Source organism: Chiloscyllium plagiosum, unplaced genomic scaffold, assembly GCF_037043375.1.
Source record: "Chiloscyllium plagiosum isolate Xiang-an unplaced genomic scaffold, Cpla_swu_hap1 HiC_scaffold_30, whole genome shotgun sequence".
In the NCBI taxonomy this organism is placed as follows: Eukaryota; Metazoa; Chordata; class Chondrichthyes; order Orectolobiformes; family Hemiscylliidae; genus Chiloscyllium; species Chiloscyllium plagiosum.
This window is the reverse complement of record NW_028270168.1, coordinates 27,408,263-27,428,588: the sequence shown is the minus strand read 5'-3', so window position 1 is coordinate 27,428,588 and position 20,326 is coordinate 27,408,263. Positions and strand designations below refer to the sequence as shown.

General features: G+C 42.9%; 1 protein-coding gene across 6 annotated transcripts in view; it reads left to right on the top strand.

Moving 5' to 3' along the window:
* The first annotated feature begins 10,289 nt into the window (after positions 1–10,289).
* srrm1 (serine/arginine repetitive matrix 1) overlaps positions 10,290–20,326 on the top strand; it is a 59,895-nt gene continuing 49,858 nt past the window's right edge. For 3 of the 6 annotated variants that reach the window (XM_043717662.2, XM_043717657.2, XM_043717659.2), the window contains exon 1: positions 10,524–10,580. In XM_043717662.2, coding sequence (XP_043573597.2) covers positions 10,533–10,580 — 48 coding nt within the window. In that variant the 5' untranslated portion in view covers positions 10,524–10,532. Of the gene's footprint in view, positions 10,348–10,517; positions 10,581–10,982; positions 11,021–20,326 lie in introns of those variants that run through there. The other 3 variants (XM_043717658.2, XM_087976836.1, XM_043717660.2) reach the window with 3 other exon arrangements.

The following is a 20,326-nucleotide window of genomic DNA, read 5'->3' as shown; positions in this document are numbered from 1 at the left end:
ATTATGTTTGGAGGAGAGGGGAGAAAATAAATACTGAGGAAATAGCTCAATGGCAGCAGATCTTGGGATTCAATGGAGGGGTTCCTTTCATTTTCCAAGTCTTTTAGTTCTCTGAGCTTTTCCTTCAGGTGTTTCTAATCCTTGCAGCAGACACAGTGCAACTAATTCACAAATTATAAAGTCTCTGATTTATTAATTAAAACAACAGATTACAGCAACTGGTGGAAGAAAACAACTGGCTTCCTTTAGAAACAAAAACAGAAGGTGCTGGAAAAGAGAAATCAGAGTTAACCATTCTAGTCTGGTGACCCTTCCTCAGAACTTTCTTTAGCTTCAGTTATATTACTTGAGAGAGGCGCACTTTCTACCTTTCAGAGGTCTGAGAGATTTTCACTGTATTGTGCATGTCCACATGCTGTTTAGCTACACAGGAACTAATCAGAGAGTTGTCTTCAAGCTAATGACATTTGGTGAGCACAGCTGGTCACAGTTCCAGAAGCCAATCAGCTAACTGTGCTGGCTGAATCACACATCGTAGGAAAGTCCCGGTGTTGTGCCATCCAAAGTATTTACATTGTTGCCTCAGTGCCTCAAAAGCAGCAGTGTAAAAACAACTTAAAATGAGTTTCAGTCACTTACTTCCTCCATCCTTTGTTGTAAGACAGCTATTTTCCCAATTCAGATCACAATCAAAAATAAAGTCAAATCCAAGTTTTAGTTTTTACATGAGGGGTTGACAAGGCTTGAAGCTGGGCAATTGCAAAGCCATACTTTTAAATAGGCTGAAGTCTTCAGTTTGGTATTGGAATGGGGAGTTTAATGAGCACATTGGCAGAGAATAAATATTCATATTATTAGTTTTTAACTGTTTTACAGATTAATTACTGGACTGATTCTTCAAAAATAATAATGGAGATGATGTGGGGAATTGCTATGATTGCATTGAAAGGCTATTTCTACTCCTAGTATCTTCCACAAGTTGGGATTCATAATTGTTTGCAGGGCTTTAGATTGAATCCAGCTAATTTTGTTACACAGAATTGAGATATCAGAGATATAAACAAGTACTAGGAGAAAGTGAAGACTGCAGATGCTGGAGATCAGAGCTGAAAAATGTGTTGCTGGAAAAGCGCAGCAGGTCAGACAGCATCCAAGGAGCAGGAAATCGCGTTTCGGGCATAAGCCTGAAGAAGGGCTTATGCCCGAAATGTCGATTCTCCTGCTCCTTGGATGCTGCCTGACTTGTTGCGCTTTTCCAGCAACACATTTTTCAGCTATAAACAAGTACTGCATGTTATGTTTATATCTGTCTCAGAATGTATTTTGAATGAGATGGTTTATTCGAAGAACATTGATGCTTGTTTCAAATTAAACCAAGGTCAAAATTGTCAAACATTGCTTGGAACTTTCAAAAGACTAATGCAGCATGTTTCCCCTTCTATCAAATAAAACATTCTCATATCCGACAAGATGGGACTGCCTATAACTTCATTTAACTTGACAGCTGTATTACGGCTTTTAAGACATCATAATTAGCTGACACTATGGTCTTATTTGAAGGTAAATGTAAATGGCACAGAGATTCACTGTTGGTTGGTGTAGTTGGCAAAAGGATATGCGATGGATTATGCCACTTATTGGGCTGCTTTATAACTTCCTCTGCAGCTTTCACTGAGCGTAAAGGGACTTGTTCTTTGTCTGTTAATCTGAAGTATAACAAAAAGGACATAGAGCCAATACTCGTCTTAGTCAGAGGCTGTGGAGGGTCTAAAGCAAATAAGATTCCAAACAGCCAAGAATAGATATAAGGTGATGCACAGACTCTGTTTTAAGTGATGAATGCTTGATGGCTACTTAAAAGCACTTACAGCAGAAGAAATCACATGACAATGGCAAGTGAACTAAGGGTCCAATTGCATTTCTGCAAACATCTTCATTTTCATAAAATAGTATGTATTATAATATGCAGTAACAAGTTTGCAAGTTACTCAATATTCATGATCTCTAAAGAAATTATCATTCAATTACAAAACAGTGTGTTAACTCTCATCAGTAACATTTTCATCAGTTTTTGCACATGCATTGCATCGATAGTCTTTAGATCATTCACGATTCCAAATAGAACACATTCACATTGTTATTGGCTGTTTATCATGTATCTGCTCATTCCTAGAGGAATGTTTCTTCTTCAGGAAGTGTTCCTCCCATGGTGCGTGTTGATGCTGTGGTAACTTTTGTTGCTGATCCATTTCTGTCACTAGGGAACAGTGGACCACTTGGACTGATGGTTGTTCTGTATCATGTGCAGGTGTTGAGGTTATGTCTTCCTGTTCCACGGCCTGCAGAGCACAGCTTCCCTAGTTGAAAGTAGATGTCTGTGACTTAAGTTGATAGATGTGGTTGTAGTGAGTTTTGAGAAGATTTGTAGCTCAGGTTGAGGTTTTGGATGTAGGTTGAACTGGTTGTTCATGTACACCGATTAAGAATTAATTGATCTGTTCTAACAAAGGTCCCACATTGCAAAGACTGGCTCTGCATTGCTCAGCTCTTGTAAAGACTCAGCAGTTCATCAAGATGAAATTTGACATTCTGCCATATCACTGTAATTTTGTCACTCATGCCTGTTTCCATTTCTGGTTTCAATAGATTTTCACAACTGGAAGAGGAATTTGGGTGCAGTGTGACATTCGTCTTTGGACTGGACTACTTTCCATACCAATTTATGCTGGATTTCTCAATTTCTTTAGTATTCTTTTCACAATTGTCATTGTACTTGGCCTGTTGACTTGATTGGGAATGGTGTAGTGATGGAATATTAGATTAGATTCCCTACAGTGTGGAAACAGACCCTTCGGCCCAAGAGGTCCACACCGACCTTCTGAAGAGCAACCCACCCAGATCTATTTCCCACTGACTAATGCACCTAATACTATGGGCAATTTATCATGGCCAATTCACCTGATCTGCACATCTTTGGACCGTGGGAGGAAACCGGAGAACCCAAAGGAAACCCACGCAGACATGGGGAGAATGTGCAAACTCCACACTGACAGTCACTCGAAGCTGGAATCGAACCTGGGATCCTGGTGCTGTGAGGCTACAGTGCTAACCACTGAGCCACTGTGCCATGATGATGTATGGTGTTAAATTTCCCAATCCTTTATGAAGTGCCTGAATTCTCCACTTGGAAACTGAGGGCTATTTCACCCATCACAATATCTGGAACACTATAACAGCTAAAGAAGGCTTTCAGGTTTTCAACAATTTTAATATTAGTTGTTCATTTCAGTTGGTATAAATCCAAATATAGTAATCAATGGTGACAAGATAATAAGACATGCACCTGTGAGAGTGAAAGTGTCTACAACATCCATGTTGAAACTTTATTGCTGGAACAGCACAGCAGGTCAGGCAGCATCCAGGGAACAGGAGATTCGACGTTTCGGGCACAGGCCCTTCCTCCGAAACGTCGAATCTCCTGTTCCCTGGATGCTGCCTGACCTGCTGTGCTGTTCCAGCAATAAAGTTTCAACTTTGATCTCCAGCATCTGCAGACCTCACTTTCTCCTCTACAACATCCATGGTCAGGCTGGGATGTGATGTGACTGCCCCTTGACATCCAATGGTGTTACCATCACTGGATCCTCCACTATCAACACTCTGGAGGTTACCATTAACCAGAAACTCAACTGGACTCGCCACATAAACACAGTGGTTACAAGTGCAGGTCAAAGGTTAGGAATACATGGTGAGTAACTCACTTTCTGACTCCCCAAAGTCTGTCCACCATCTACAAGGCACAAGTTAAGAGTGTGAAGGAATACTCCCCACTTTCCTGGATTATTGCAGCTCCAACAAAACTCAAGAAGCTTGACACCATCAAGGCCAAAGCAACCCGTTTGATTGACACCACATTGACAAGCATCCACACCCTCCACCACCCAAGTTCGGTGACAGCAGTGTGTATCATTCTCAAGATGCACTGTAGAAATTCACCAATGATCCTTAGCCAACACCTTCCAAACCCATGACCATTTTGATCTAGAAGAGCAAGAGCAGCAGATAAATGGGAACACCACCTCCCTACTCCCCCCCAAAAAAACCATTGTCCAACTTGACTTGGAAATATATTGCTGTTTATTTAGTGTCATGGGGTCAAAGTCCTGGAGTGTCCTCCCTAACAGTATTGTGGGTCAAGCTGCAGCATGTGGACTGCAGTGGTTCAAGAAGGCAGCTCATCGCCACCTTCTCAAGGACAACTAGGGGTGGGCAATAAAGCTGGCCAGCCAGCAACACCCACATCACATGGAGTGAAATAAAAAGTAATTTAAAAAATTTTAAACAGTGTTCAGAAAAGATTTACAAGGATGTTGCTGGGGTTGGAGGATTTGAGCTTTAGGGAGAGGTTGAACAGGCTGGGGCTGTTTTCCCCAGAGTGTCAGAGGCTGAGGGGTGACCTTATAAAGGTTTACAAAATTATGAGGGGCATGGATAGGATAAATAGACAAAGTCTTTTCCCTGGGATCGGGGAGTCCAGAACTAGAGGGCATAGGTTCAGGGTGAGAGGGGAAAGATATAAAAGAGACCGAAGGGGCAACTGTTTCAGGCAGAGAGTGGTACGTGTATGGAATGAGCTGCCAGAGAACGTGGTGGAAGCTGGTACAATTGCAACATTTAAGAGGCATTTGGATGGGTATATGAATAGGAAGGGTTTGGAGGGATATGGGCCAGGTGCTGGCAGGTGGGACTAGATTGGGTTGGGATAGCTGGTTGGCATGGATAGGTAGGACCGAAGGGTCTGTTTCCGTGCTGTACATCTCTATGATTCTATGACTCAACGACCATAAGACCACAGGAAATAAGAATAGCAGTAGGCCATTTGACCTATTGAGCCTGGTCTGCCATGCAATCGGATCATGCTAATTCAATATTCCTCACATTCTGCCCTTTTTGCATGACCCTTGATTCCCTTACTGATCAAGAATCTATCTATCTCAGTCTTAAATATACACATGAACTCTGCCACACAGCTCTCTGTCAAGGAATTCCAAAGATTCACAACCCTCTGAGAGAAGAAATCCCTCCTGAAGAAGGGCTTATGCCCGAAACGTCGATTCTCCTGTTCCTTGGATGCTGCCTGACCTGTTGCGCTTTTCCAGCAACACATTTTCAGCCCCTCCTAATCTCAGTCTTATTTTGGTGTCCCTTTATTCTAAGACTATGCTATCTGGCCCTAGTCTCTCCAATCAGGGGAAACATCCTTTCAGTATTTACTCTGTCAAGCTCCTTAAGAATTCTAAATGTTTCACTTTTTATTCTTCCAAACGTTGGTGAGTAGAGTCCCAACCTGTTTAATCTTTGCTTAGAAAGCAATTCCTCCATACCAGGTTCATTCTATGAGCTTTCTCTCAACTGCCGTCAATGAAATGAGTTTTTTTTAAATAAAGGGACTGAAACTACTCATAGTACTCCAGATGCGACTTCACCAAAAGCTTTTACAGCTTCAGTAAGACTTTCCTACACTTATACTCTAGCCACCTTGAATGAGGGATAACATTTCATTGGCATTCCTGATTACCTGCAGCATTGTGTGCTAGCTTTTCGTTTCATGTGTAAGTACCACCCAAATCCCTTTATGTTGCAACTTTCTGAAGTAAATCTCCATTTAAATATATTCTATTCTTTTGTTCTTCCTTCCAAAATTGACAACTTTGCATTTTACCACATCATAGTCCATTTGCCAACTTTTTGTCCACTTTCTTCACTTATCAATATCTGTCTGTAAACTGTTTGTATCTTTCTCACAATCTGCCTTTCCACCTATTTTTGTGTTGTCTGCAAGTTTGGCTACAGTACATTCACTTATTTCCTCCAAGTCATTAATACTTATTGTAAACTGTTGCAGTTCCCGTACTGATCGTTGTAGGACCCACTAGTCATGAGTCGTCAACTTGATTAAGAACCCCTTACTCCCACTCACTGGTGGAGAAAGTGAGGTCTGCAGATGCTGGAGATCAGAGCTGAAAATGTGTTGCTGGAAAAGCGCAGCAGGTCAGGCAGCATCCAGGGAACAGGAGAATTGACGTTTCGGGCATAAGCCCTTCCTGAAGAAGGGCTTATGCCCGAAACGTCGATTCTCCTGTTCCCTGGATGCTGCCTGACCTGCTGCGCTTTTCCAGCAACACATTTTCAGCTCCCACTCACTGGTTCCTGCCCACTCCAATATGCTACCTCTGATTCCATGGGTCTTATGACTTAACCTTTTGTGATGTACCTTGTCAAATGCCTTCTGGAAGTCCAAATACAACACACCTACTGGTTCCTCTCTATCCACACTGGTTCAGACTTCCTTGGAAAACTCTAAGAATTTAGTCAGACATGATTCCCTTTCATGAAGCCATACTGACTCTGGTAGATTAAGCTGTGATTTTCCAAATGTTCTGCTATAACTTTCTTAATAATTGATACCAATACTTTTCCAACAATAAATGTTTGGCCAGTTGGCCTATGGTTACCTACATTTTGTCTTCCTTCTTTTTTGAATAGGAGTGTTACATTCACAGTTTTCTAATCCTCTGGTACTTCTCCAGAATCCAAGGATTTTTAGAAAATTGCAATCAATGCATTCACTATCTCTGTAGCTTTCTCTTTTAGGATTCTAGGATTGCAAGTCATCAGGGTTAGGGAACTAATCTGCCTTTAGCCCCATTGTTTGTCTAATACTACTTATTTAGTGATGATGATGGTACTTAACTTCTCCCCTGTATTCTTTAGTATTAATGGAATAGTCAAAATATCTTCCACTGTAAAGACTTAAAATATTTGTTTAACTCCTCCACCATTTCCTTGTTCCCCAAAAATGATCTCACCGGATTCATTTTCTACAGAGCCTATGTCCACTTTGACTCCTCTTCTTTTAACATATTTGAAGAACCTCTTATAGTCAGTTTTTAAATTCCTTGCTAGTCTGCCCTCAAAGTTTATCATTGCAATACTGCTGCAAGGAAACTGTGAGCTCAGGAACACAGTTCCTGGGCCAGGCTGTGCCTCTGGACTCATTGTTCTCTCTCATAGTGCTCACTCAATCTGAGCTGACCTGGATGCTCACAGCATTCCTGCCCTGTGTTGGCTTGACTTTTTGTGTTTTGCCCCGAGTCAGAGATACCAGGTTCATGTTATTTCAATCTTACATTGCTATTTAGAGTAGCCAAAAAGGCAGGAAGTTTGTCACGGTTGTCGGTAGCTATCAGTCAAATGAAGAATGACAGTCTTCAGTCAGAGGCTACCAAACAGTAGATTAGATTAGATTCCCTAGAGTGTGGAAACAGGCCCTCCGGCCCAACAAGTCCACACCGATCCTCTGAAGAGTAACCCACCCAGACCCATTTCCCTCTGACTAATACACCTAACACTATGGACAATTTAGCATGGCCAATTCACCTGACCTGCACATCTTTCGACCATAGGAGAAAACTGGAGCACCTGGAGGAAATTCATGCAGACACAGGGAGAATATGCAAACTCCACACAGAAATTGCCCAAGGCTAGAATCGAACCCAGGTCCCTGGCGCTGTGAAGCTGCAGTTCTTACCACTGAGCTATCATGCCACGGTAGGTCAAGGACAATCTTCAACACCAGCCTAGGGATATGGCACAGTTAGCCACCTGGAGCAGTCAAAGTCAAGAGCCTCCCTCTCATAATCGGCGATGAGCAGCTGATGGTTGGGCAGTCTAACAGACTTTCTTTCCTATAGTGGGCTTTTGCCTCCTGAAATAAGGGAGAGGCAAATACTAAGGCAGGCTTATGGGGAGATGTTCTGGTTGAGTGAGTAGGCAGGACAGAGGGCATGCAGACTTATAGAAGTTTAGTGTGGATGACAGCGAGTGAGGGAAGATGTTGCAGGCAATAGTGAGAGCCTTTGTGGGAGCTGGGTACAGTAGCCAAGACTGGGTGAGTGTGAGGTATCGGAGAGAAAATGATTGCACTGACTCTGGTAGACTGAAAGGATATTGACCACCTTCTTACAGTGCTGTGCATTCCTCCAGACAGCCAATACTGTTTTAACTGGATGGCAACATTGGACCAGTCTGGTCTGGGATCACGTTAGCATGGGGTGGGACTATGGCCTCCTTTGCTTGTCCTGGAGAAGTGGAAGTCCCACTTTTTCATCACACCTTCCAGTGTAATCTCCAAGTCTTTGCTTGCAAAGTGGGACAGTGATTTCCATTTGTCTACCTTAACTGGGATGAATATCAGGAACTGCACATGCCAGCTCTGGACTTGCAATGCCTGTCTGGGTTGGCTATTAAAGATGGAACAAGCATAAGGGATGTCGACTAATTTCAGGACATCCCAACAGTGGCGTGGAACAGCATGTATTATGATTGGAGTGGAATTGCTCACAAGCATTACCATTGGAGGAAGGGGGTTGGGGTGGTGTTGGGAGAATGGAGGGGATGATGGTGGTCAATGAGTTGGTAAGATGCAGCAAGAAAACCCACTACCTTTGTGATGAAAAAGGCTCTAAAAAACACATAAAACATATTTAGCCAAACAAATTAGATTAGATTCCCTACAGTGTGGAAACAGGCTCTTCAGCCCAACTAGTCCACACCAACCCTTTGAAGAGTAACCTAACCCAGAGCCATTTCCTGCTGACTAATGCACCTAACACTGTGGGCAATTTAGCATTGCCAATTCACCTGACCTACACATCTTTGGACTGTGGGAGGAAACTGGAGCACCTGGAGGAAACCCATGCAGACACGAGGAGAACATACAAACTCTACACAGACAGGCACCCAAGGTGGGAATTGAACCTGGGACCCTGGCACTGTGAGGCTGCAGTGCTAACAACTGAGCCACCAAGCCACCCACAGTGTAAGATTCAACAAATGATGTTGATTCTAATGACTGTCACAGACTGCAGATACAGACACTTCCAGTGGAGGTAGAGATCACATGACATTGTCAAGCCAGCCTGTACACCATAATTACAAATGTATTTTCACAAACATACTAATTCAATGCACTAGCAACATGTGGCCTGTATCATGAGGCTCAAGTCCACCTTAAAATTAAGCTTCAGGCGTCATTCATCTTAATGTGACAAGCTGATGGCAGCTACTGTGTCTCGTCAGACTGGTCACCCGTTTTGGAAAAATTTGAATATTGGGTCATTTGCCTCACCAAAATCACACTAAAGGCAAGACTTGAATGGGATTGGGTGGAGCAGTAAAGAAATAGGCGTGTGGGGACTGGGGACAGGTAGAGTCATAGAGTCAAAGAGATGTACAGCATGGAAACAGACTATATGGTCCAACTCGTCCATGCCGACCAGATATCCTAACCTAATCTCGTCCCATTTGCCAGCACTTGGCCCATATCCCTCTAAACCCTTCCTATTCATGTACCCAGTCTGATGCCTTTTAAATGCTGCAATTGTATCAGCCTCCACCACTTCCTCTGGCAGCTCATTCCACACATTCACGACTCTGCGTGAAAAAGTTGCCCCTTTTATATCTTTCTCCTCTCACCCTAAACCTATGCCCTCTAGTTCTGGACTCCCCCAACTCAGGGAAAAAGACCTTGTCTATTTACCCTACCCACGCCCCTCATGATTTTATACATCTCAATAAGGTCACCCCTCAGCCTCAGATGCTCCAGGGAAAACAGCCCCAGCCTATTCAACCTCTCCCTTTAGCTCAAATCCTCCAACCCTGGCAACATCCTTGTAAATCTTTTCTGAACCCTTTCAAGTTTCACAACATCTTTCCCATAGGTAGTCCATAAACTGGAATTAGTTGGTCAATTAGTTGTGGCCTGGGGTATCCTGGTGACTGCACAGACACATCTGACGTATGCTTCAAACGTAGACAAGTGTAAAACATTTTCAGTTCCTTGAAAAAAGTATCATTGCACGTTTTTAAAAATATGCATTTGGTTCAGAGTGAAATTGTTATCAATACCGCTTAAAGAAGGGGAATTGCATGTCTCAAGATTGGAACAGGTCATATTTTTAAAAGCAAATTGTATGAGATTTACGCCAGGCAGACAGCACATGATTGAATTCACATTGTTGGTGTTAAGTTGCTGCAGTATTTGAGAATGAGTGCTCAGAGCGAGGAGCAAGTCAGCGTCTCAACCGCTCGGCTATTTCCGTCACCTGCGTTGCGAGTACTCGACTGTTTCCGTTACGCAGCCTCGGCTGTTCCATTAAGCGGGCTGCGCCGCTTCGGCTGTTTCCGTGCACCGGAAGCTCCTTGAAGAACGATCGGGTAAACCGGAAGTGGGTGATCCAGCAGCCCCCGCCACAGACAGACAAGATGGACGCGGGGTTTTTCCGCGTAAGTAAAGCAGCAGCCGAATGGAGCTTGTTTGTTGAGTGCGACTAGAAAGTTCATCGATTGTAATAGCGGTCGGAATACTTTTCAGGACCGGCGGATCTGCTCCGGTGTTTTAAACGCATAAAACTCGGGTCTTTTCCCCGAATATACACAACTGCGGATTCGGCCTTAGCAACCGAGCGGGAATGAAAATGGCGGCGGGTGGCAGGCAGGCGTTTGGGGGGAACCGTGCTGTAAGATTTGTTTTTGTTTCCCCAGCTCATCTGTTCATCTAACTTAATTTATCGCACCTTGAGCGTAGCTAGGGAGCCGTATCTCTTATTCTAGTTCTGGACAATTTTATTTTCCTTTAAGGGATTGGTTCCAATGCGGCAGGCAGTGGAGCCGAAGCCTAGCAAAGTGACTCTCCGACTCTGAACAAATATCATAACGGCGTAGTTCGAATCTTAATCCAGTTCCGCCCGGCTGAATTTTATGTTTTTCTGGGTTTTGCACCGAATGTTTCCAACATTTATTTTTGTTTCTGACGCGCAATTAAATCTCTCCACTAGGGCCTGGTTTACCAGCAGCATGGTTGCAAGTAGAGCGCGGTGTGGTTCAAGACTGGAAAATGGACCCAAGCTATCTTGCACGCGAGGGGAAACACAGTAACTCTTAAACAATTAAAATGCTCGTTCGTTTCAGAAATTATAAATATTCAAGCGAATTCATGACTCGATTAATTTCAAAGCAGATTTAATCCAAAGTAACATTTTAAATTTTATTTGGAATTGGAGATAAAATTGCTTTATTGTAGAACAGATTATCGGGGGAGTAAGTTACAAAGTTACAATTTGTACTGGATTCTAGATTTGTTTTAAGTTCAAAGTAGCTCCTGTTGTAAAACGTCTCCAAGTCGTCTCAGTACTGTGCTAAGTTTCCCTTTGTTCTGACTTAAGCATTGCATGATTAGAAAATCCAAATGTGACATACATGTTGGCCACTTAAGTGTTAAATACAAATTATATGTAATGAAAACAGCAAACTGCAGTTTTTTTCTTGATACTTCCACTTGATATGCCAAACCCTGTACACCCCTTCAGTCTGTTCCTTTTTACTATGCTTTCTGATATTTTGGTTAACTAAAATTTTTGATTTTTAGTGTGTCGCATATTAAAGCTGGTTTTTTTGACTATTCCAGAAAATCTAGTGTTTAGCTCATTATTAATTTGCTTCAGCATAATCTTTTGCTAAAAAATGAAAAAAAACAATGCTGAAAGAACTCCAATTTCACAGTAGTATTAGGAATAAATCATTTCAGATTTATGATCTTGCCTCAGAGCTGGGGAAGTGAGAAGTAATGGGTTTTTTACAAGTGAAAGGGGAGATTTGATGAAAGGCTAGATCTATGATAGGAGAAAGTGAGGACTGCAGATGCTGGAGATCAGAGCTTAATGTGTTGCTGGAAAAGCACAGCAGGTCAGGCAGCATCAAAGGAACAGGAGAATCGACGTTTCGGGCATTAAGCCCTTCAGGAATGAGGAGGGTATGCCAAGCAGGCTAAGATAAAAGGTTGGGAGGAGGGGCGTTGGGAATACGATAGGTGGAAGGAGGTTAAGGTGAGGGTGATAGGCCGGAGAAGGGGTGGGGGCGGAGAGGTCGGGAAGAAGATTGCAGGTCAAGAAGGCGGTGCTGAGTCTGAGGGTTGGGACTGAGAAAAGGTGGGGGGAGGGGAAATTTAGAAAGCTGGAGAAATCTGCATTCATCCCTTGTGGTTGGAGGGTTCCTAGGTGGAAGATGAGGCGCTCTTCCTCCAGACGTCGTGTTGCCATGGTCTGGCGATGGAGGAGGCCAAGGACCTGCATGTCCTTGGGGGAGTTAAAGTGTTCAGCCATGGGGCGGTTGGGTTGGTTGATGCGGGTGTCTCAGAGATGTTCTCTGAAACGTTCCGCAAGTAGCCGGCCTGTCTCTCTGAAACCAACCAGCACCCTTCAACTGACACCCTCCTTCGACTGACTGAACTGGTCCTCACTCTGAACAACTTCTCTTTCCTATCCGACTTCCTCCAAATCAAAGGAGAAGCCATGGGCATCCACATGGGCCCCAGCTATACCTGCCTCTTCATTGGATATGTGGAACAGTCCCTCTTCCGCAGCTGCACTGGCACCACCCCCCACCTTTTCCTCCGCTAAGTCGATGACCGTATTCAACGCTCCCACGAGGACATTGAACAGTTCATCCACTTTACTAACACTTTCCACCCCAACCTCAAATTTACCTGGACTGTCTCAGACTCCTCCCTCCCCTTCCTAGACCTCTCCATTTCTATCTCGGACGACCGACTCAACACGGACGTTTACTATAAACCGATTGACTCCCACGGCTACCTAGATTACACCTCCTCCCACCCTGCCCTCTGTAAAAATGCCATCCCATATTCCCAATTCCTTCGCCGCATCTGCTCCCAGGAGGACCAATTCCAATACCGAACAACCCAGATGGCCTCCTTCAAAGACCGCAATTTCCCCTCAGACGTGGTTGACTATGCTCTCCACAGCATCTCCCCCACTTCCCGCTCCTCCGCCCTTGAACCCCGCCCCTCCAATCTCCACCAGGACAAAACCCCCTGGTTCTCACCTACCACCCCACCAACCTCCAGATACATCGTATCATCCTTCGTCATTTCCGCCACCTCCAAACAGACCCCACCACCAAGGATATATTTTCTTCCCCACCCCTATCAGCGTTCTGGAAAGACTGTTCCCTCCGCGACTCCCTTTTCAGATCCACATCCCCCACCAACCCAACCTCCACTCCTGGCACCTTCCCCTGCAACCGCAAGAAATGCAAAACTTGCGCCCACACCTCTGCCCTCACTTCCCTCCAAGGCCTCAAGGGATCCTTCCATATCTGTCAGAAATTCACCTGCACCTCCACACACATCATTTACTGCATCCGCTGCACCTGATGTGGCCTCCTATACATTGGGGAGACAGGCCGCCTACTTGCGGAACGTTTCAGAGAACACCTCTGGGGCACCCACACCAACCAATCCAACCACCCTGTGGCTGAACACTTTAACTCCCACTCTGCCAAGGACATGCAGGTCCTTGGCCGCCTCCATCGCCAGACCATGGCAACACGACGCCTGGAGGAAGAGCGCCTCATCTTAAGCCTAGGAACCCTCCAACCACAAGGGATGAATGCAGAATTCTCCAGCCCCCCCCCCCCCCACCTTTTTTCAGTCCCAACCCTCAGACTCAGCACCGCCTTCTTGACCTGCAATCTTTTTCCCGACCTCTCCGGCCTATCACCCTCACCTTAACCTCCTTCCACCTATCGTATTCCCAACGACCCTTCCCCCAAGTCCCTCCTCCCTACCTTTTATCTTAGCCTGCTTGGCACACCCTCCTCATTCCTGAAGAAGGGCTTATGCCCGAAATGTCGATTCTCCTGTTCCTTTGATGCTGCTAGATCTATGATAGGGCAGAAAGTAGGAGAGGTTAATCTATTCAATGGGATATGGGCAATGCTGACAAGGCCAATGTTAATTACAGTTGAGCTGTGAAACATGCTAGGCTATTTCAGTAGCTAGACATAACCATGTCGATCAGTGTCTGGTATCATGTTGGCCAGAGACCAGATAAGGGTGTTCATTTTTAACGGCAATCAATATTTCGGTGATCCCCAATACTGACTCTTCCATTCCGTTGAATTTAAATTCCAGCAGTTACTGTAGTGGAATTTGAATGCACTTCTGAACTTTTTGGATTAAGTTGTCCAGTAAAATTACAGCACCATATCTCTCTGTAACAAAAATGATCATTCACCAAGACTAATGGGATTGAAAATGGACTAAATAAAGGAGCAAAATGTGTCTTGAGGGGATGTGAATGGTAGGATCATGAAAACCAAAAGAGAGCTAAGATAAACAAAAACAAACAAGCATGTGGAAAGCAGACAAAAGCAACAAAGGTTATGCCCAATTATAACACAAGGTGATGATTCCTGGGCTTACATTGGAACTCAGTGGAATGCATTAGATGACTGACAGTGGAGAAAAAAATCAGTGGGAAAAATTTGTAGAGTTAAAATGACAAGTGATTAGAAGCTTAGGGCCATGTTTTTCAGCTAACTTGAACAAGTTTTGCAAATGGGATACCTGAACTACATTTGGACTCTGATATTGACCACATTGTGAGTGGTGAATTTGGCATACTGATTTGAAATTTCAGGTAAATTGATATTTCGCCTGGAACGATTATTTGAGGCTTTGGCAGATGTTACATTGAGGTGACTTTAGTAGACCTCTGTCTTAAGTTGCAGACAGCGCAATCCCTTTTATTTATTTGCGGGACGTGAGCGCCACTGGCTTAGCATTTATTGACTATTCTTAGTTGCCGTTGAGAAGGTGGTGCAGCAGTCCACATAGTAATTAGATTAGATTTCCTACAGAATGGAAACAGACCCTTTGACCCAACAAGTTCACACCAACCCTGTGAAGAATAACCCACCCAGATCTGTTGCCCTAGTCTATACCCCTGACTAATGCACTGGGCAATTTAGTGTGACCAATTCACTTAACCTGCACATCTTTGGATTGTGGGAGGAAACCGGAGCACCTGGAGGAAACAGGCAGACACAGGGAGAATGTGCAAACTCCATACACAGTCGCCTGACGTGGGAATCGAACTCAGATTCCTCGTGCTGAGAGGCAGCAGTGCTAACCACTGAACCATTATGCTGCCCAATTAGGTTGACCCACAATGTCCTTGGAGGTAATTCCAAACTTTGACGCAATGTCAGATATATATCCAGGTTAGAATGGTGAATGACTTGGGGAACTTGCAGGTGGTGGTGTTCATGTGCATCTACTGCTGTTGTCCTTCTAAATGAAATACATCATTGGTTTGGAAAGTGCTGTCCGAGGATCTTTGAATTTCTGCAGTGCACTTCGTAGATAGTACTGAGTGCTGCTTCTGAGTGTAAGGGAAATATTCCATTACATTCCCAACTTGTGCCTTGAAGATGATGGGCAGGTTTTGGGGCATCTGGTGGTGTTACTTGCTGGTATTCCTAGCAGAAAATGAGCTGGAGAGTCAGAGTCAAAACGTGTGGTGCTGGAAAAGTTCAGCAGATCAGACAGCATCTGAGGAGCAGGAGTTGATGTTTCAGGCATTAACTTGCCTGCTGACAGGCTTATGCCTAAAATGTTGGCACGCTTCCTCAGTGCTGCCTGAACTGCGCTTTTCCAGCCGCACACTTATTGATAGTATTTATAGGTTCTGACGTGGTCTTGTAGCCACTGTTTACGTGGTGAGTTCACTTGAGTTTCTCTTGATTAGATTGTCTCTTATTGGAGATAGATGCCAGGCAATGACTATGTGGTGTAAATGTTATTTGTCAACTCAAGCCTGGGTATTGTCCAGATCTTATTGCATTTGAACGTGACTGCTTCAGTATCTGAAGAGCTTTGATTGGTGCTGAACATCATGCAATGATGGAATGCCCCCACTTTTGATGGAGGGAAGGTCATTGATGAAGCACCTGAGGATGGATGTACCTATGACATTATTCTGAAGAACTCCTGCAAAGATGTCCTGGAGCTGAGATGACAGACTTCCATCAACCACAGCTAACTTGCTATGTGTTAGGTAGGAGTTCAGCCATTGGAGAGCTGTCGTTGTCACACAGCCCTCCAAAAAAGACTATCGATTTCAGTCTTGCTCGGACTCAATGCTACGCTGAGTTGGATGTGGCCTTGATGTCAAGATCTGTGACTCACCTCATTTCTGGAAATCCACTCTTCTCGCAATGATTTAACCAATGCTGTTATGAAGTCAGGGGCTGAGTGGCTCTAGTGGAACCCAAGCTGGGCATCGCTAAGTAGTTAGTGCTGAGCATCTAATGCTTGGTAGCACTATTGTCAACATCTCCATCACCATATTGATGATCAAGAGTAAGCTGGGGCTGTAATTGGCTGGGTTGGATTTGTTCTGTTTTTTGTGTACAGGACATACCTGGACGTTTTTCCTCATTGTTGGGCAGATGCCAGTGTTGTAACTGTATTAGAAGAGGAAAGCTGTAGGTTCTAGAGAATACTATTGTCGGAATTTTGTCAGGGTCCATAACCTTTCCAGCATCCAGTGCCTTCCCAAAAATTTCTTAATATCTGAGTTTTAAGGAGCATTGTAGGGATGGTTACGGATGTTTAAAAGTGAAAAGTTGAGAAAGGTCTTGAAACAACAAAAGTTTCACGTTTGAGTTTTTTGGAGTCATTGAGTTATCAGGGCAGAATATGAGTACCTAGTGAGGATTAAAATATGGACACATATAAAAGTGAAATACGTTGGGTACTAAAAATATGAACTGAAAGGGGGAAATTGGTGGAAATACTCCGCAAGTATCAATGGAGAAAGAGTCGATGTCTGGACCCTTCGAGTATTAGAGTTGAGGCTCCTTAATAGGCTGGTGGCTTCCATCACCACCACCTGTACTGGGATTAAATTCTGTGCAAAGGTTCAAGCTTGATACCATGGCATCAGTTGGAGACTATTTACCATCACTATAGGCCTATTCCCATTTTGGTGCTGCAGGCACAACTCAAAAATCTACCCATATAATTGATAAGTCAATGTAGTGTGCAAGGTGGTATATTCCAATTTTTGCAAACCTCTAGCCGAAAGGAGGATCTGGCCATTGAGAATCATACCTTGCCTTAGCTTATGTCCCTGATGGCCTTCTACCGCTTGCAAACCAACAGCACACAACTGTTCCCTGGGTTCTTCTGCCATCTTGAGTTTTCATGTTGTACAGGCAGCAACCATGACTGCCTGTGTGACGCTGCTGTATACTGAACCTACCAGCCTATTGATTTGGGTGTGGGTTGAAGGCTAATCAGTGGAAAGCACTGGCAACCAACAGGTGCCTGTTTGGTATAATATCAGGGAGGCTTTCAGAACCCCTAGCAACATGAGCTTATCTGGCTCATCTCATCTCTTTTCAGGCATAGTTTCAGAATGGAAGATAAAGAAGCTGTAGTTTTGGTTGAGTTGATGTTTGTGAAGGGCAGAAGATGGGCGAAACACAAGGAAAAAAGATTAAATTGGTCTGGTAGTGACAATGGCTTGGATGGAAATGGGTAATGTTGTGAAGTGTGCTGAATGGACAAAAATGTGTGGTTATCTGTTTCAGATCAGAGGATAAATACTGAAAAGCAGATATTGAGGCAAAGATGGGTATGATGCATACACCACTTTAAAAATCAATGTGCATAGGCACAAATAAGTCAAGTATCTAAATTAATGTTGATCATTTACTTCAGGGTGTTGCAATTTAAAAGTGATTATGATGTTTCAGTTTAACACAGCTGTGGCCAAATCCCAACAAGAGTACCATTACCTTTTTAAATGCCATGATTCAGGAAGGAAATGTTTTCTTGGCATGGCTTTGGTGTAGATTCGTGAGAACCAATGTTGGGGCTTAACTAATTATATTATGAGGGCAGGTTGCATGAATATTGCTTGTATTGTTGTTGCCTGGATATTAATCTTGTCTGTCTGTTAGCAATTCTACTTCCAAATTTTGGGCATGCATTCTCAGCTGACACTTCGTTGTAGTACTGAGGAATTGCTTTATTGTTGGACACGTCATCTTTTGGATTCGACAACTAAACTGTCCCCTCGTGGATGTAAATGGTCCCAGCTACTATGTATCTCTTAGTTGGTGTAGCTATAATAAATTGTTTTTTTGTCATTTGTGACCTTTTCTATACAGAAATTACTGAGCTACCAGGTTGTAAAAGTATTACAAAAATAACTTTGAATTTAGAATGATGACTGACCCAGTGAGTGTTTAAAATAATGGATTCTGCATGGTTAATATAGGAAAACTCTTTGTTCTAAGATTTTGCGAATGGGGGAGTGCGATCATAAGAGTCGGGCCATTTAAGAGTAATAAGCATTTTTCACAATATCGTGCGTGTTTGGAATTGGCTTTACAATTGCTATGGATGTTGGGAAAAACTGCAATTGGTTAGTATTTTAGTTTTCAGTTACTTGGATCCATGGTGAATAAAGGGCTACGTGGTGGCACAATGATTAGTACTGCTACCTCAGTGCTAGGGATTCCACCCTCGACTTGTTGTCTGTGTGGAGTTTGTACGTTCTCCCTACATCTATGTGGATTTCCTACAGGTTTAGATTTCCTCCCACTGTCCAAAGATTGCAGGTTATGTGGAGAGGATTATGCTTAATTGCCCTGTAGTGTGCAGGGTTAACAATGGTAAATGTGCGTTAAGAGCACAGTCCCTCTTTGGAGGCTTATTGCAGACTCAGTGGCCTGAATAGCACCTCTCCGCAATGTTGGGATTCTATGAAAATCAAACTGGTGTACAGATGAATCATCATCTAATCGGCATGTACTAATGCACTTTTTTTTGTGAATAACATAGTGCAGGATATTCCAATTGCCATCTGGTCAGTATATTATATAGTCTTGGTCTACCTGTTTAAAGATTTGATTACTTTTAATTGTTATGCATTAATACACATTGATTTTGACATGTAACACTAAATTGAGAATTTTTCCAAATTTTCCTGTGCTGCGATTTAGTTTAATTACTTAGTCTCAAAATACATCTTGTGTAATTCTACTCTGAAGTTATTGAACCGCGCTATGGTACAAATTCGTGGATGGATGTTGTCTTGAACGAGTCCATATTATCTTGATGCATCTCTCAAATTTTTAAAAGGCCGTAAATCAAACTGCATTTTGTCATTGCCAAATTTGTGACATTTTCTCAGCAAACGTTTTAGACTACAGTCCTGAGCTGGATTGATTTTTATGTCTTCCCTCAGCCTCCTTTCTTTTGTCCTCCCTCCCTCAGTGTCAACCATTTGTTCAGCTGAAATTAGCTGAAAGATCTGGGATTGCATTAAGAACTTGACTGATCTTTGTGGGTTGGTGTTGCACCATGTATTATGCTTGCTTAGTCTTTCATTTGTTCAACTATAATACAGTGTAGCCCAGTGTCTTGTACTTTGCGAGTGAACTTTGAGATATTTATTTACCTATAACAATATAGGTAAAGTTGCCATAAGCCAGAGGACTATAGGATCTACTCTCAATAGAGACATTACCGGTAATGGTTTAACCGGAGGGTCACCAAGCATCTGACAAGGATGAGAAAGTGGTAAGCTCAGCTGGTATTGGAATTCAGCCTCTGCTGTTGGAGAGACTGCAGTACTAACCAGCTATGCAGCTAGTTGATGTCTGGTAAATATATAACTGTCTTGACAAATGTACATACACATACCAATTTTATGTACAGTACCTACACTCCTGACAATTTTTCACAAATCAGGCGGTCATTGTTAAACTGGAACTTGTCAGTTTGAAGAAAGTGTAAATCCATTTAATGTTGAGATTTTTAAAGAAACATTCATAATTCTGGTCCTGCCAGTTAAAATTCAGAGGGTAGTTTTGAGGTTGGTTTGTTCTGGCTTCTAATTTGAATTCCTTTCTCTTCCACTGATCAGATTACAAGACAGCACTAACCATAAGGTATCTTTGTATAATTTACAAGTTTAATATGTATTTTAATTTTTAAAACCCTTGTAGGTAAGAACTATTTATGTGTGAAAAGACAATACAGTACCTTATACATAAAAATGCATGTATTGTGTTAATTGGAACTAAATTAACTTTGAATGCAAGTATACAGATTACCACTTTATTGAGAATTGATTTAGCTTTTGTTTGGGATAATTTTTAAAAATTGTTTGAATTCTCATAGTTTATCATTCGGATTTATTTTATGCAACAACTACCATTGGTTATAATTATTTGAAGTGGAAAAAGTGTATGAAGTTTTAAGCAAGACTTGTTGTAAATGGAGCTTGCTTACAGTTTTTTAAATTTGATTTTAGTCTGAAAATTTGACCATTGCAAATCTTTAAAGTATCCATTGAGGTTTTTTTGTATTCTGACAATTTAGTTT